The 17303-nt window shown below is 43.4% G+C and overlaps 1 protein-coding gene across 1 annotated transcript; it reads right to left on the bottom strand.

Annotated features, from left to right (window-relative positions):
• Positions 1-335: 335 nt before the first annotated feature.
• On the bottom strand, positions 336-10441 carry lhx1a (LIM homeobox 1a). Its single transcript, XM_031872523.1, has 5 exons — positions 9545-10441; positions 7610-7833; positions 6707-6990; positions 4739-4904; positions 336-3773 (listed from the first exon to the last, which is right to left on the bottom strand). The coding sequence occupies exons 1-5, from the start codon at positions 9712-9714 to the stop codon at positions 3394-3396; spliced, it is 1224 nt and encodes a 407-aa protein (XP_031728383.1). The 5' UTR covers positions 9715-10441; the 3' UTR covers positions 336-3393.
• Positions 10442-17303: the final 6862 nt, after the last annotated feature.

The raw sequence follows: 17303 nt of genomic DNA on the forward strand, positions 1-17303 counted from the left end.
TGTTGAGCCAGGGAAATGTGGCTCAGCGATCAACCAACCTGCTCCATTGATTAACAGCATTTTCTCATTCTTGGCCAAGAGATTGGCTTCCCCCAACATGTGTTGTTTGTTTGAGGAGAGACGAGGACCGGTGCCATATGTTTGTGTGCTTACGTGAGGGTACACTTCCAGCTGAGCCACTTGCATTTAAAACTAGCAGCCAAATGCTCCTCATATGGAGAGGCGTTCAAAAGAAAAATCTTCTCGGTTTGAACGAAAGTATCTCAGTGCTCGCCTGCTGGGCATGATCTTCCTATTGGCTCAATATTTTGGCCCCTGTTGTACTCTAAAGTACCATTTTGTACATTTTGTACCCCCCTCTAAGCATGTACCCCCTGTCACCCCTCTCATCACACACACATGCACATACAGTACACTTACTTGGGATCCCAGTGGGTGTGTGGGCTATTCAAACGTCCTGACTCAGAGATTTCAAATCTAATTTAAGACCCATTCAATGCTGTTAAGAATTGCTTTATTTCTCCAGCGTTGGACTACAAGGTCAGTTTGCACCAACAGCTGATGAGCGATCAATAGGAATTTGAATTTAAAGAGCCGTTGCCCCGGGGGCGGTCAGTCGCCGGTGCATGGTGTTACCACAGGGGGGGCTAAGCCCAGGGGCTCAACAGAGACCTATATCCTTCCACAGACCCTCCACCCCCACCTTCCACCCCACATCCCCAAGCTTGGTTAACTCTCAAGACCATGATTAATTCATGGTGGATTACAGTCTGGAGGCAGGGGAGAAAACTAGAATTGCATATATGGTCCTAAGTGCACATGCCGGGTTTGGGAGATAAAGGTTCCCTCAGATTCATGCCACAATCCCACGGCCCGACTCGTTTCCCTACAAGTGTGAATAATTTTTCCATCCTTCCTACAAAAGATCATGCCTCAGTGTTTGGGCTTCTTGATTGTTATTACGGCTGTGTTCACCGAAATAAGTTCGGAAAAGTCCCTCCCAGCTGTCAGCCCGCACGGCGAGAACAGCAAGCTGCAGGGAATAATAATGTAGAAGCAGGCTAATAAAAGCATAACAAGCAGGAGAGCTGCGGTCACAGCAATTTCATCATTGTCCTTCACAGTTGCACTGCTAACTGCTGATGATTAGTCGACGACCTCGAGTAACTGAACAGAAGACTCCAAGCCAAAGTGGTTGAGGAAAGAAGTGGCAACGATATAAATTGTGAATGCGCTCCCCCTTGTGTCAGCTACAGCAAGCCAGTCCACCAAATGCCTCCACTGCTGGGAGGGAAATCAGCAGAAAAGTTTTCTGTTTTTGTTCAAACCCTGGTTCTGTTTTTCTATGAATCGTTCTCCATCCCATCAGCATCTGGTCCAACGCCGCGGCATGCAAGGAACAAAAGAAGACAGTTTGTTGACATTTTAGGATTAGCATTACACAAGTCATACTTCAAAGCATGACTCTGTAGACGCTGCTTCTACGTTCTCATTTGGACTCCTTTTTTTCTTTGTTTTTTTTCATGACTTTCCACCAACTGCCATTTCAATTTCACTCAACGTTTTTGACTAACATTAATCAGAATGGTTAACCTGTCAATGTGTCTGCAAATGCCAATTATTTTACACTCCACGCGAATGAAATTTAGACATGAAGACAAAAAGCGTTCATTATGAAATGAGTGACACTGTCCTGATAAGTAGCTCACAGGAACCCTGTGAAGTACGGCTGCACTGACACCGTGTGACACATAATACACTGAAATGTAAGGATATACTGTAAGATAGTTGCTCCACAGAAAATATGTTAAAAAATTCATAAGTATATTTTCTAGTTTTATTAAAAACACATTTTTGTCAACATGTTGTATTTATACAGTGAATGGTCTAATATGCACTGGAGGTCACATAAGCTTAGGTTTATTGGAACAATAAAAGACATACCATGGGGGCTTGATATTCAAAGAGATGTAGCAGCTACTAGCTGCATATTTGACCATCAATTTATAATAGTTTGGATATTTCTCCTTTGAAGACACAAAAATAAAACCTGTCTAAGTATGTTATATTAACAATTTTATGAATGTATCCTCAGCAGACTAAAAATAAGGAAGTCAATTACTCCTTTAACACTTACATCTTGTCTCAACACGTTCTGCAGATGAAGGTGCAAAGCACTTTAACAGTATTTGTGCTATTTTTTTTATTTGGCAAATGTCTACTTTACTTATGTTTTTATTGTATTTTTAACCTTTTTTGTAAACAACATCTTGTACAAACTAGCACAGTGAATCACAACCCCAGCAAATGTGTTTTTATCTCCATACAATATAAATGAAATCAATACAAAAGTTTGGTTGGTTGCTTGGAACATTTTTATATGGATCGAGAGGTTCTAAAACATGGTTTTCGAGACTTCTGGACTCCTGAATTAAATAGATTACGTAAACAGTTGACTGCTCTAAGTCCCATTTAGAACCCCGGTAAAAGAATTTTAGAAGGTAGACTTCATTTCAACATTTCAAGTTCACTTCCATATTAAATAAAGGGTTTGCAATCCGCAGAGGGTTTTTACAGTTTGCCTTTTCAAGGCGACCTTCTTCAGATTTGGTGGAAATTCTGAAATCGCGAAGAAAAAAGGAAAAAAAAGAAACAAATAGTCCAGATGAAGGGAAAATTGTCATTTCCTCTGGCCTTCTGAAGCATGGTGTCAAAAAGGTTAAGTGTCAATATGGCAGAGCCTTAAGAGGCAAAGAGGTCTGAGGAGCTTCTGAATAAATACAAGGGACAAGGCTCATACCTCGAACACAGTCTGAATGTCGCTCAGCCTTCCTACAGTCCCAGGTCTGCACACGATCAACCCTCTGCCCCTTTATTCTCTCTGTAAAGCTATTGAAGTCTTTGACAGTAGCTAATGATGTTTTTGTGTTTGGGACATGCTATAGGAGATTTCCAGCGGGTTGTTTTTTACCCCACCGGTGAGTGTTAGGGGGTTTGGTCGCTATGCCGGGCCACTGACAGGAGTCAGGAGGGGTGACAGGGTGCCCCAGGGGCCCAAAAAGGGTGTGGGGGGGTGGGGAATGGGGGGCAGTTCAGCAGTCTCGCCCATTTTTTTTGTGAGTCCAGTTGTCGATGCAGGAGGGGGGTCGAAAGCGGCAATTTAAACACCCAAACACAATACCGAAGACAATGTTTTTGAGCATTATGCCAGATACGTTTTTCCCACAAAAAAGATCAACAAATCAACTGGAAAAATAAATGTGAAAAAAAAAAATTCAATGGCGTTGCCCTGTCGATATCCATTTCCCTTCTCGACCCATCCCCCAACACCACCAAACCTCACCACCCTCTGTTACAGAATCTCTCATCGGTAGAGTCCACTCTCTCTAAAAGCTACCACACAGTGCCCTCGTTCATTTCCGAGGGCGGATGGGACAGGTGGTTGCTGTATCCGCTGCCGTTCAGCGACAGTGAGGTAAAGGGCGGACTAGGGCCGAACACATCGGAGGAGATGCTGTGCAGGGGTCCTGGGATGCCGGGCTCTGGGCTGGGAGAGTCCCCCGGATGGTGGGACATTATATCAGAGAAGCGCTGCACCTCGCTGGAGGGGTGGTGGCCCGGCAAGGGGTGGTCCATACCTCCGAGGGGGGTGCCCGTGGGGCCTGAGGAGGGCACAAATGGGAGATCGACTGGGGTCTGGGCCTGCGATGATGGAGGCCCCTGAGGGAAGAAGTCATAGTTCCCTCCCGGGCCGTAGTACTCGCTTTGATAATCTGCAGATCCAAGAAAAAATCAACGTTAGTTATAAGAACAATGGGTTAGCAGAAATTATTCCGGAGACATTGAGGAATTCATTGAATATACGTAGCTTGATTTGTATTAGAGAGCAAGAGAGACCCTCGCCGTACTACATTAGTCACAGAGCACGTTACACTTAAATCAGAACTCCAATTGGGTGGGGAGAACAACGTGGCCACAAAATTAATTAAAATGAGGGCCATTTCATCAGCGATTCGACTACTGAGACCGATTTTTTTTTTTTCTTCAGTTCAGCAGAATATTATTAGACTTTTTGCTTCAGCAGAAAGGACAAAGGCCCGAGCGCAAATGAAATTCTCTGAAAATGATCAGATATTTCAAAGCATTTGAAGGAAAAGTGTGGCATCAAATCACTGAGATGTAAACTAACTTCAAGTCAACTTAAGTCATTCTCCACTGATTCCTAAGAGCTTATGGACGAAGTCAACCAAACTGAATATTTCACAAGCTAATTTGTTTTAAGACGTAAGAGCCTCACTGCTGTATATACAAATGTGCCATACTGTTAAGCAAGAGCAGAAAATCACTGCACATTTATTTATTTATTTCATATATTTAAATTTTTTTTATTTTGTGTACTAAATCAACATTAAGATTTTTGTTCAGGCAGAGCTTAGACAGCTGAACCTGTACATGGTGCTGTACTTCCTTTAGGTGGCAGCGCCTTAAGCTGATATGTACAGATAAAATGGGGCCTTGTTCAGAATCAGGATATGACAGAATAGAAAATAAATGACGGAGGAAATAAGGAAACACACAAATGATATTTTGATATATGTTAAATAAAATGTGCCTGAAGAGAAGACAATCACACCAATTGTCATTTTAACATGTTAAAAAAAAGTTTCATGAGAAAAAAAGACTTTCCAGGACGTTAAAAAACATTTTTCTCTCATGAAAATGTATAATGTATGCATACCTCCATAGTAGGAGAAGGGCCCGTTGGGGATCAGCTCCCCGGGCTCCAGCCGGTCCACCAGCGTCCTCATCCGCCGTGGGCTCCGGAAAAACGCGTGCCTTCGGGCGCCCAGCGCGCTCAACTGCTTCATACGCCTCTCTTTGGAACGTCGGTTCTGGAACCAGACCTGGACACACACACACACACACACACACACAGCTCATGTCACTCAGTAATCATGCAAGAAGCTTCTGACGCCATTTTGATTGCACGTCAATATTGTGCGTGAGAAATGGGAGGAGAGTGAGAAATGGAGGTGATGGCGTGGTGAGGGCTGCTTTGGTGTGAATTTTTGGAGGCAGAAATGTATGAATAAATATGTTTGCTTTTTTAATGCACGTCGTGAATTTGTTTTGGAATGTGCAAATAAACCTCACTGTGTAAATTCTCCGCCATACAAAGCAAAGTGTAATTAGGTGTCATGTTTACCTTGGCAGTTGCACCACGTTGGCTTCTTATTAGAGTAAATAACCGGGCTGTCTGTGTTCTTTTGCGGCGTGCGTGATGAGCCGGTGCGTTAAATCCGCGCGGCTCTGCGGCAGAGAGAACGGCGCCCAATTATCGTTACAGGAGCGAGAGTCACATCTAACCTCCTTAATGATCTTTTAACCCTCCATTTACTCCGACCGAAGGCTGCAGCAGCGGGGGCTTAAAATCTCCAATTAATACTTAATAGGAGGGTTGTTACCAATATATTACCGGGCTCTTGGAGGTTATCATTTCCTAATCTATAGGCCGGCTTCCTTTAATTACGCGATTCCCTCTACCCCTCATGCTCATACATATTAGATACCCTTACTTTGCCACTTTCATTTTATCGCCATTAATCTGCAGAGCCTTTTTACCTGTGATCTGCCCCGCAGCCGTATCCACATTAGGACTAAAGAAAAGAAAAACCTCTTTGAAAACTAAAAGATCTGCATTCCGGGAGTAGGTCTGTTATTATTCCTGATGGGTGGTTTTATTTTTGGCTCATGAATTTGTAATTCCTAATAGTTCCCAATCAATACTTTGATGCGCGGATGAAAAATGGGGGGGGGGGGTGCAGCGAAAGAACAAAATAAAACAGTCCCCCACACTAAATCGATAATATTAATAATAATAATAATGTTTTTTTCAGTTTTCTGTCTTGCTCTTTGTTTAAGTTAGTGTGGCCCTGCTGTAATTCAGAGTTCCGAGGAGACAATCTGAAGACCCTTGAAACAGATTTCTGTCTTTCCGCTTGGCTGGAAATGCTCACAGCATGGCTAAACGTGGTCGCAAAACGTGATGGCAGCGCTGTGCCAGGACTCCCAGCGCCCCCAGCAGCCCGGCGCCAGTTGGCGACTTCGCCCCGTAGCCAGCGCCAAGAATCAAAAATACCCATATAAATTACCCGTTTCCAAATCAACCCTCGTGCGTCGGCCAATCTTTGGCCTAATGAATTCAATGTGACCGCGCAGTTTGAAGGCAAGAGGCCTCATTTAAAGAGGGGTGAAGGATGTGAGGGTGATGGTGGGGGAGGTGGAGCCTCTCTGATGAGTTGAGGCCTGCACGGTCATGGCAGTCTGGCAGCTTGGCAGGGACATGTTTCCATAAAATATAAGCTGTTACATCACACCTTTTAATGGGTGCGTAACACCCTATAAAACCGAAAAGGCGCGAGCCCACCTCCTCGACCCTTGTGTGTCCCCTGAATATAATTTCTATAATATTTCAGACAGAATCAGAAGATCCCCGTTTTGATGATTTATTATTGAACCGTATAAAAATGACTGAGGATGGTGAGAGCTATAATTACAATAGTGGTTGCTGTTTCTGGCCATGCGGAGAAACACCCACGCGTTTAGTAAATATGGACTACATCTTTATTTGGTGGTTAATGAATGAAGTCATAGTGACATAAGAGGGAGAATCTAGCAGAGAATTATCAGAACTCAGTTTCTTTACCTGGATGACCCTCATGTTGAGGCCGGTCTCCTGTGCCAGCTGCTCCCTGATGTGTCTGGTGGGTTTGGGGGTGGCAGCGAACGCCGCCTTCAGCGTCTCCAGCTGTTTGGCCTTGATGGTGGTCCGCGGGCCGCGCCGCTTCCCTCCGACGTTCTGGTCGTCGTTCTCGTTATTAACAGTTTCTTTGTCGGACAGGGCGGCTGACTCCGTGTCCTTTAGGACCACGTCGTCCTGTAGCTGGTCTTGAGAGTCCGGTGATAAACTGGGGTCGCTGCAGGCCGTTACTAAAGAAACGACATGTGGAAATTAGAATAAGCAGAGCGATTCTCCAAAACATGGGAAATATTAGGCTTCAGTCATAAAGAAAACTATATGTCCGTAGCGGTGCAGTCATTCATTGAAGGTGGCTGAATTATGACCTTAAGTCGGCGATTCACACTATCACCAACAATAATTCGAAATAAATGAGGTTCATGTTTTTAAACTGTTTATCTATTTGACCAATATTAACACAAACATGTACAAACGGGAACATTATATTCACTTTTAAAAATCACCTGATGTGTTTTTTCTCCTTTATTGAAGATACTTTAATATTCAGGGAAACATGCAAACCAACTTAATAAAAATCCTTACATGACATATTATGGAACACACATTTACAATGAATGCCCCACTAGCTTGGTGAGAAAATCAAATGTTTGAACAGAAAATATATATTTGTGAACCGAATGAGCAACAGACAATGGACTGTGAGTGGTGCTGAATTGTATCCTCTGAATGCCGTCTAAGTCCTGGTCATGGAAATGATGAAGCCACTGCGGGGCTGAACACATCACATCCATCACAATTTACCCGGCCTTGCCTCGCGCGCACACACACAAACTGCGAACACACACGCACCTGAGAGGAGGCTGGCGTCTTTTACACTGGCATTGTTTTGGTAATCGTCTTTGCAAACGAATTTGTTCTCGTCTATGATGTAGAGCTCCTCGCCGGTGGAGAGCTGCTTATTGCACATCATGCAGGTGAAGCAGTTGAGGTGAAACACTTTGCTGCGGGCCCTCCGAACCAAGTCGTTTGGAGAAATGCCTTGCGAACAGCCGCCACATTTTGTGCCGAACCGTCTGCGGGAGGAAGAAGGAGATGGTTATTTTTGTTATCAAATACGTATTATACACAAATTATAAATACTAACATCAACGCCTACTCGGGTTTTGGTGGCCAGGCTGAGATGATGGTGAGGCAAAGAGCAGTATTAAGCAAAATATAGATTCACATTGTCTCTGGACAACATCTTTACAAGCTTTATTATAAGGTGTAGACATGCATTAAACCTGTAATGATCATTTGATCACGTATATATATATATATATATTTATATATATATATATATATATAAATATTTTTTTTTTAACATGAAAAAATATAATCTTTAGATAAACTCCAGATTCGTATTGTATTATATGCAGACTGAAAGTTTTAAAACGCTTTTTGGACTTCCAGAATTAAGACTAAATAAATAATAATGATAACAATAATAGTATTAATAATAATAACATATTTAAAAATGTGTTTTCGTATTGTATGCTAAATTTAAATATATACATAAACACGTTGGGCAATGACGCTGTATAAATACATAATTATCAAATTAAATGTAGGGATGTTGCGCATGAGCTAAATCTTTTAATTTTCTAAATGTTGAAAATAACAACATGTGCTTTCCTTCCACCTGAGGCCATTGCTCACCTCTGTGTAGACCTGCTGGCGTTAGTTGTTTTAGTAAATGTATTAAGTATTATATCTCTATATTTCCAACCTTTTTGTATTCCTTATGAAACCATATATGTTATGAATAGGAGGATGCAATTCAGTAAATATAGAGGTCTAGTAGCCTAACACAGCAGGCTGCTTTGGAATAATAAATGATCGCCCTGCCATTGACGGTTAAACCATGTGTATTGAGTGGTGTGCACTGCTTGTTGACTGCACGTCTGTGATTGCATTGTCTGCGGACTTGATCTTTTCAACTAGTTTACTATTCAAATCCACTTATCACGTCCTCCTCAGTCGGACTGAGCAAACACACCGGGCAGCGGCTCCTCTGGCCGGGGTTTGATCCTGTGCGCTCCCCGACTGCCTGCACGCTGTAAAAAAACACACCCCAAGTGTGATTTCCTCGATATCCTAACAACACCCCCCCACACCCCCACTCCCCTCCCCTCTTTCCCCGCTGAGAGCGAGAGCACACGCGTTTAATGTTGCTGCCCCTCTTTTGTTGTTGTTTAGCATAAGAATCCAAATTAACAAGCTTTTAATTACGCGCTCCTAATCAAAGCGTATCGCCTCCAAGTCCTCACTCACGCCTACAGGCACGGACAGGTTGGTTTATCCATTTATTTAGAGAATAAATAAATAAAGCAGAAACGTTCATTCTAAGAACTTGTTATCCTGTGTGTGCAGTCAACAGATGTGCATTTTGTATTTTATATTTGAACTATTTGTCTGAAAAAGCATGAGAGGCAGTCTGCGTTTTTAATAATTACTGGTATGTCAATAGTATAGCAATACTTTACAACTAATTTAAAAGTTGTAAATAATATAGAAGACACAAATAATGATCTGCACTCCTAAGACTTCAAATGATTTTCAGCAAAATATAATCTTTGGGCTTAAATGATTGATGATGCCCCATCACTATTTGTTCTGCTATTTAAATATCTTTATGTTATAACTTCCTTCTGCTTTCACAGTCCAGCTCGTGACATAAACTCAGACACATTCGTAAACAGAAACACAGCTGAAGAGTTTTTCTGTCTCCTTAACCGATCTTACCTAAAGAAATCGTTTTTGCAGTACAGTCTCCCTTCTCGAGAAAAACATTTCTCTGTCAAATTACATTTGCACTCGCAGCACTGCACGCATTTGACGTGCCAGGCTCTATCCAGCACGTTGAGCAGAAAGCGGTCCAGAATAGGCCTCTCGCAGCCTGCGCAGTGGACCATGGCTTTGGTTGGGCTACAACCCCACAAATGAAGCGCGCACACACCCAAACAAAATCAACAGCACAGGCCGAGTATTGACCGAGTATCTGCTGTTTCCCTCCTTGATTCGCCTGAAGCTCCCGGGCCAATGTGCGCAGAGAAGCCAGTCGATCAGGTGTCACCACAGTGTTCTCCCTGCATGCGTAAAAGGCTCCAAAGAAACACACGTCCTCTCTCTCAGGTGGAAAAGCCAAAAAATAGAAAAAAAATCAGTCCTTTACTGGATCCGGGGAAAAACACACAATTCAACCAGAATGTAGATTTCAACACGGGCAGCTGAAGATCGGCTCAGGCGAGAAGACCGGAGCCAGTTTGGTTGTCCCGGCGCTCTTAGAAGTGACGCATCGGTTGGAGGAGCGTCGTGTGCCAGTCAGTGCTGGAAGAGGCGTCTAATAAAATGCTTTTAGGGCAGAGCTGTCACACAACAAGACACGCACGCCTACAGATAATTCAGTGTACTTGGACATGACAGCGTATCCACTGTACAGAAGCCGACGAGAAACACAATCACACACCCAAAGGATTTTTAAAAAAGAGTGTTTTCCCTCTCGCTCGATCCGATGATCCTGGTCGTTCAGGTTGTGGCGGCGGGGGATGCTGCGATGCGCCGATGGCTCTGATAGTAGTCAGTGTGTATGCTGGGATGCCCTCACTCTCCAGTACCGTGTGTATGCTGGGATGCGCTGGGTCTCCAGTAAACTGTCTTGCTCCTAAAGCTCCAACCCAGCCTTATTCCCAGCCTCCTGACGTCAGGCTGCGGCCGGACCAATCAGCGCCGCGCCATGCCAGCAACCATCAAGCCGCCCCATCATAACCCAGCGAGGGCTCTGCCTGCTATTTATGCCACACACTCAAGACACCAATTGTCAAGAATTTCCCTGCAAACTGTCATATGTTAGTGAATGTGTTTGGAGGAAGCAGCCGCGGCGGCGGAGGGCGAGCAGCGCGGAGGGAGAGACGCCACTTCTCAGCTGCTGAGCAAATTGTCTTCTGGGCATGAGGGGGGCAAGAAGGAGGAATCTGTGCAGGTAGATAAAGGCGTCTTCCGGATAAAGAAGCAGGATGCGCATATTGCATTGCGTGCTCCATGTTTACTAATGCTACGTTACTTTGCGACAGAAAATTACGCACAAGTCGGGCATGTTTGTCTTGTTGTTTGAGGATAACTGGAGTTTTTGTTATCATCAACAAACCATCTGTCCTTTAAAATATAAAATCTGTAATACCTGCTTTGCACTTGGACGCGTCATCCATACAGCTAAATGTTTGATTACACAGCAGAAAGCTGCAGAACAAGTCTGTCAATAGGATGTTATCGTTCTCCTCTTCTCCCAGTGTGGTGCTACATTACAGAATGTCTTGTGCTCATTAACATCTTTTTTTCTTTGCGCAAAGCAGCACACCTAAGCACTTTTCTCTTTGGTGTGATGGTGAGGAAGCCTGGAAGTGAAAAACAGAAAGGCTCTAAAGTTGACAGCTCGTGCAGCTCAACCCGTCAGGCGCTCGCGGCCCACACACCTCGGACGATTCATTAGGGAGGTCCTATCCAATTCAAGTCCACTTTAAGTAATTAATACCATGAACCTAACAGCATTCTGGATTATCAGTCATTCACCATCAAAGAGATCAGTCAAGTTTAGTGTTGACGATTTACAGGCCTGCACTCTTTAACTCTTTGTTTTTGCTCATTGAACATATTGTCTACATGCTTGTTGAATACATTCGTTTATATCGAACCAAGATTAAAGGAGTTCGTAGTAATTGTTATTTGAAACGTTTACCCAAACTGTTCTATTGTGGCTCGTGTCACAATTTACCGTGAGACAATGTTGTATTTGTCTTTGTTGTAAGCAGAAGCAGAATCTCCAGTTTATTTGTGCATCTTAACATGGAATCAAGCTGAATAGCTGCGCACTTTTAGCAGAAAAGGCGACCAAGGAAACCCATTCATTCTCTACCAATAGCCCGCCAGCATCCTCTTGCATATGGGCTGCTTCTCATGCAAAACGCCCGCCCGTCCCCGTCCAGCTGCCTCCCGGCGTCTGGGGAGCGCCCCTTAAACAGGACATGTGTTAGTGGTGTGAAGAAAGAGAGAGATAAGGCTTCAAAACACACAGACTCCATCTCTTTTTCTCTCTCTCTCTGGACCTCTTCAGCCCGACATTCTCCTCCCCCTCTTTTCCAGTCTCCCTCTTCTCTTCTTCCTCACCCTTGCACCTATTTTTGTTTGTGAACGGTGCGTCCAAGCGAATTCTGCTGAGCATCTGGTTATGTTTCCATCAGATAGACGGGGAGAGAGAGGTCATTGAGCTCCATGACAACTGGGCGGGCCATATAGTTCTACATATAGGGGGCAATATGCAATGGAAATATCGCGGACTACAAAACTCACTTTTCTTTTTTTCTGCACTAAAACCTGCTGAGGAATCTGGAAATAACCCCCGAAAGCCTGCAGTCTGCAGGCCTCACTCTCCCCACTGCCAACAAACTTGTAAGTGCAGCATGTAAACAACAAAAGTTGTTGTTATTTCCAATGTGAGGAAGATGCCTTGATAGTCTGTCAGGGGGGATAATCTCTGCCTGATTTAGAATAAGCCAGAGAGAAGGAAAAAAGGCAGCTCACAGAGGCAGATTAATCCACGAATAGAAGGAAATCAAAATATAGGCTTAAAAATATCTCAACTCCCCTCCAGGCAAAGACACTATTAAATGCAAAAAAATGGTTTTAACCTTACCACTGTAATCCCTTACCAGCAATAGATTCTATTCTCACTCATTTTCATTCTGATGCAGACATAAGTTGTACATTGGAATGTGTGGCCCAGTGTCTGTGCTCAAATTGAAGCAAACTAAAGTTATTATTTTTCTTTTTGTCCTGCTTGAATCTCAGAAGGTATAGATTTGATGACAGGAGGCCTTCAGGCAGACTGTGAAGACTGTGACTGTCAATTGTGTTTAGAAATGAAAATCTAAATACCCAAATTAATCTGAAATGTACCTTTTATTGTTGTCTACTAAGAAGGCTTTTATTTTATTGGCATTTTATATGATATGCATTTTCTTCCTTCCTCCAAAGTTGTGGACGCTACTGTACACGCAACCACAGATAAGATAAGGGCTATTCTTGTATCAGGGCCACAGTGTTGTAAAGCAGCCCAGGAGATTTGGGGTTTATGAAGTGCAGACAAGTGAACTGGTACACTGCGAGATAATTAATCTGAGATAATGAATGAGGCTGCGAGGATGCATGCAATCATTAATTCTAATCATGACACGTTTATTTGTCTCCCCTCTCTCCTCCAGGCTCAGTTAAGAGACACAATGTCACCACAACAACGTGTGAGAGGCACGGCTAAAGGAAGGAGACTGCAGGTGATGAGATGGGTTGGGGAGAGGTGTTTGAAATATGAGAGAGAGGGATACTAAGAGCGATTTCTTCTTCTACGTGTCGTTTCCGGGGTGGTCAGGCTGTGAAAGTCGGGCTGTGTGACATTACAGCCGGGCCAATGAGGCCGGGCAGGCAAGCCGTGACTCCGGTAATACAGAGAGAAATATCACCCCCGACTGGAGCTTTGATCAACTGAGTGTACCGGGGAGGAGGAGGAAGAGGAGGGTGGGGTACCGGTCCGCTGCTCCGCTCTGCTCTTTGCAGTCTCGCCACAAGATTGTTTTTTCCTCTTTTCACAAAGGAATTGCAAAAAGGCGCTGATCTTCATAATTCATAATATGACAGATTGATCATTACAATTTATGAATGCGTTTATTTTAAGAATAAACAGCTAAAATTCTGATATTTTTTTTAATCTCTATTCCTACAAATTTTCACACATGGCATATGGGGAATTATTCAAAGATTTAAACAAAATTAAAGGAAATTAAAATGAATGAAAATGTATTTTCAAGTCATTGCTCTCATTGTAAGATGCTTTGGACAACAGTGTGCCAAATTAATGTAATGCGACAACAATTACATTAAATTATAAACAAATGAGATTTTTTTAAACGAAAAAAGTACAAATAATTTTATTAAAAAAACAGAGAGTAAAAGAAGCATCAGTCTGTCAATCATTGTTCACCGCATTATCACGCACTTCCAAGGCCGAAATCCGGCCCTCCCTTCTTCCTCCGTCCATCCATCCATCCATGCTTCAGTCCAGCCACCTAGGTGCGCGGTGCTGACTCGGGAGGCTGTGGCAACTAACGCAAAGCACGCAGAGTCCCACGATCGACTGACTGAGCTGTGTCCTCCCCTCTTTCCCTCCCTCCCTCTCTCCCTCCTCCTCCTGTAGATCAGCAGCCAAGCATATGCCGATGTGAACTCATCGAGGATTATTGAGCCAACACCAACTCTACGCAAACATTTTCCAGACTTTCCAACTCCGGTCCCAGCCTGTGCTGAGAGAAATCCAATGGGATTTATAGATCATCTCCCTACAGCTGTCTCTTCTCAGCCAGTCAACCCCCACTCCACACACAGCCACGCACACACGCACACACACACACGCGCGCACACACACACACACACACACACACACACACACACACACACACACACACACACACACACACACACAGACACTAGTATTCTTTGGTTTATGATCCGGCCTCCAGAACCATCCACTACAACCGCCACTTTCTTCACTGTCTGTGCGTTTTCTCAAGGAGATCACATGATTCGGTGAATTTGGGCTTTTGGGGTCCTCAACATTAACCCTGCATGAGACTTCGAGGTCAGCCAGAAACAAGGCTACTACCACCAGAGTCCCGCTCACTCCTCTAGGGGGCGAATTCAATCCGGGTAAAGTGAGGGCTCATGCAATGATACTATTATTACTATTACTATTATATTATGTTGTCCTTAAATCCAAGTTATAGTATGTCAGATTATAGATTTAAGAGATCAGCACACATTCCACACATGCCATATTTAGAAATAAATCTAAAACGTCTAGATAAAGGTTTAATAGTTGAATAATTACCTGTGTGTGTCTGTGTTGTATATTCAAATTAAGTTTGAAGTAATATGCCCACATTGATGCAGCCTATAATCACTTTATATTTAAATGTATATACACACACACACACACACACGGAAAAAGTACTCTAGAAAATGAGTAAATTGATGTTTTGTGTTTTCTGCAAAATTGTATTGTTTTATACAAAAAAAAGTCATCGGTCAGGAGATTCCCCTGTTCGATAAATAGAGCGAATCACAAACACGGCATCATATTTCCATCATATCCAACACATATCAGGTTGAGAACCCTGCCTGACTGAGCCAGGTGGGTTTTGTCAACAAAAACTGTTCACAACTAAAAAGTGCCTTTTTTTCTCTCATTTGAACGAGCTCCAAACAGTGACTGAGAAATGAGCACACATAAAGGCGCTGCGAGGCAGCCTCTACAGCAGTTCCCCTAGTTCAGATTAATGGTTCTCCGCGCTTATTCTGCAGTCGGGGTGAAAGGGCTAGGATCACTAATGATTATAATATAATGTGTGGCGATAACCACTCCCTTTGAGATATTATTGCCCGATGGCCAATGCTCTGGGGACGGGCTGCATGGCTGCAGAGCGGCAGATAGCTGCTGCTGCCGCCGCCACCGCAGCGGATTTCTGCGCTGTGAAATAAAAAGCCCGCAAGCATGGAGAGAGAGGAAGAGCTGGCCGCCGCTGATACCTGCATTAAAATAGAGCAGAGCGGCACATGAATTTATCTGCTGGTTATTTATTTATTTAGTAAAGATGGGGGGTTTTATGTTTAAATTATCAGCGCATGTTTAGTCAGGAATATCTACCATCTAATTTCCACCTTAAAGTGGTAAACCCGACTGGTTTTAATAGTTAAGACCACCAAGTGATTTAATTACTACCTGGAACATTTAGTGCTTTTTATCACGGCTTTTTACAGCACCAAAGAGGCCCTGTGGAACAGCTCACTGAGCTCATCTGATCTAAGGAGAAAAGTGTCTGGAAGCTTTTGGTTTGAGGAGCAGGTGAATATAGAGCCGGAATTATAACGAAAACATTTGAATTGTAATATGAAATATGAGGAACATACAATACGAGGTGTGGTGCGATTCTTAAAATGTGATTTAATTTTGAAGCTTCAGCTTCTTCACCATTTCACCACTTTCTGACGATCCAACCCGTTTTGTGAAGCGCTGCAGGACTGATTGGCCTCCAGCGAGTTTGCTAAATTTATTCAAACAAAAATCTTTCAAATGGCGTCAAAAAAGTCAAATAATTCAGCATATTCGAAAGCAATTTTGTTATAGCAGTTACTGCTGCTTTAATATATTCCTTAGCATTTATTGGGTTTAAACTGTTGGAAGGGAGATAGCGGCCTACCTATATTTCTAATCTCTAGATATCATTTGAATTAAAACGCTTACTGATGCATCGGTGCCTGTACAGTAAAAGTAGGCTACAACAGCAAAGCCAGGGGGCAGTCCCTGTTCTGCCATCCAAAGAGATACAAACTGTACTATTGTAGAAGCACATGCCTATATAAACATGGAAATGTGTGTGGAATGCGTTAGAAAAGAAGAGAAAAAAAAAACAAGAAACAAGAAGTGAACGCGCACAACTTGTCCCAAAACCGGTTAGGCTGGAAATCCCTGCATACTTATCGACATTCACTGATCAATAACCAACAACGCAGTCCTCAACATCTGATAAAAAAGGCTGCCAGAGAGGGAAAGAAGAGGAGGAGGAGGAAGAAGTGCAGTGAGTGATGTTGCTGTGCCGGACGCACCGCAGCCAATCCCGCACCATCTATCTTCATTGGAGCTTTGTGTGCGCAAAAAGCAAAGGCGCGCATAAGGTAAAGCCCGCATCAAAGCCGCGGCTTTATTTTTATATCCAATAGATCAGCAGGCAGACAAAGCTTTATTTTCGCCAGGAGAGAGATATTTTACCTCTGCCTTACGGTTTTATGTTGGAGAGGTGTCAGCCGGGGGAAATGGATGGCTAATGCATAGGCAAAGCGCTGCTCGCCTCGGCATGCACGTCAGAGGGGGGCTGCAGGGAAGAGCAGCGGGGATTTAGGGCCCCTGGGGGCCCAACACGGGGGACTGAACACTGGGGAGGGGGGGTACTCCACTCATGCATTGGCTTAACTGATATGTGCTGATGTGTTATGAGCTACAGTATGAGTTTGCCAGGGTTTGCTTCTTGCTCATAATCCAGGGCTGGTCCCGTGTTTATGGGGGCAAAAGCACAGAGCCCACCCCCCCACGCCTCCTGTCACCACACCCCATTTTTCTTTGTATTGTCATCGGTCAGAGTGCAAGGTAAAATTTGTGGGAACAGGAATTGGATGTGCTGAACAGTAACACAAGATAAGTGAACAGACACACACAAAGACAATTCAATCCAGTAACAGTTGTATGTACAGTATGTTGCATATTATGCTGTATTCATTACACATATTGACTAAATGTAATTATTCATTAGCTTTCAACCAACAGCTGAATCCAATTCATCCAATTCAGACAAAGAAAGTCTAGTAAAGCAGTAGAACACACAAACACAAAATAATTTGAATGAAT

Source organism: Anarrhichthys ocellatus, unplaced genomic scaffold, assembly GCF_004355925.1.
Source record: "Anarrhichthys ocellatus isolate YVR2014 unplaced genomic scaffold, GSC_Weel_1.0 scaffold64, whole genome shotgun sequence".
NCBI classification, from domain to species: domain Eukaryota; kingdom Metazoa; phylum Chordata; class Actinopteri; order Perciformes; family Anarhichadidae; genus Anarrhichthys; species Anarrhichthys ocellatus.

Bases quoted from the DNA above. Each gene is read 5' to 3' on its own strand.
- lhx1a (XM_031872523.1), bottom strand. From the start codon at position 9,714: ATGGTCCACTGCGCAGGCTGCGAGAGGCCTATTCTGGACCGCTTTCTG. The intron at 7,834-9,544 runs GTAAGATCGGTT...TTCCTCCCGCAG, and splicing joins TGCAAAAACGATTTCTTTAG to ACGGTTCGGCACAAAATGTG. The intron at 3,774-4,738 runs GTATGCATACAT...TTGGATCTGCAG, and splicing joins GCCCTTCTCCTACTATGGAG to ATTATCAAAGCGAGTACTAC.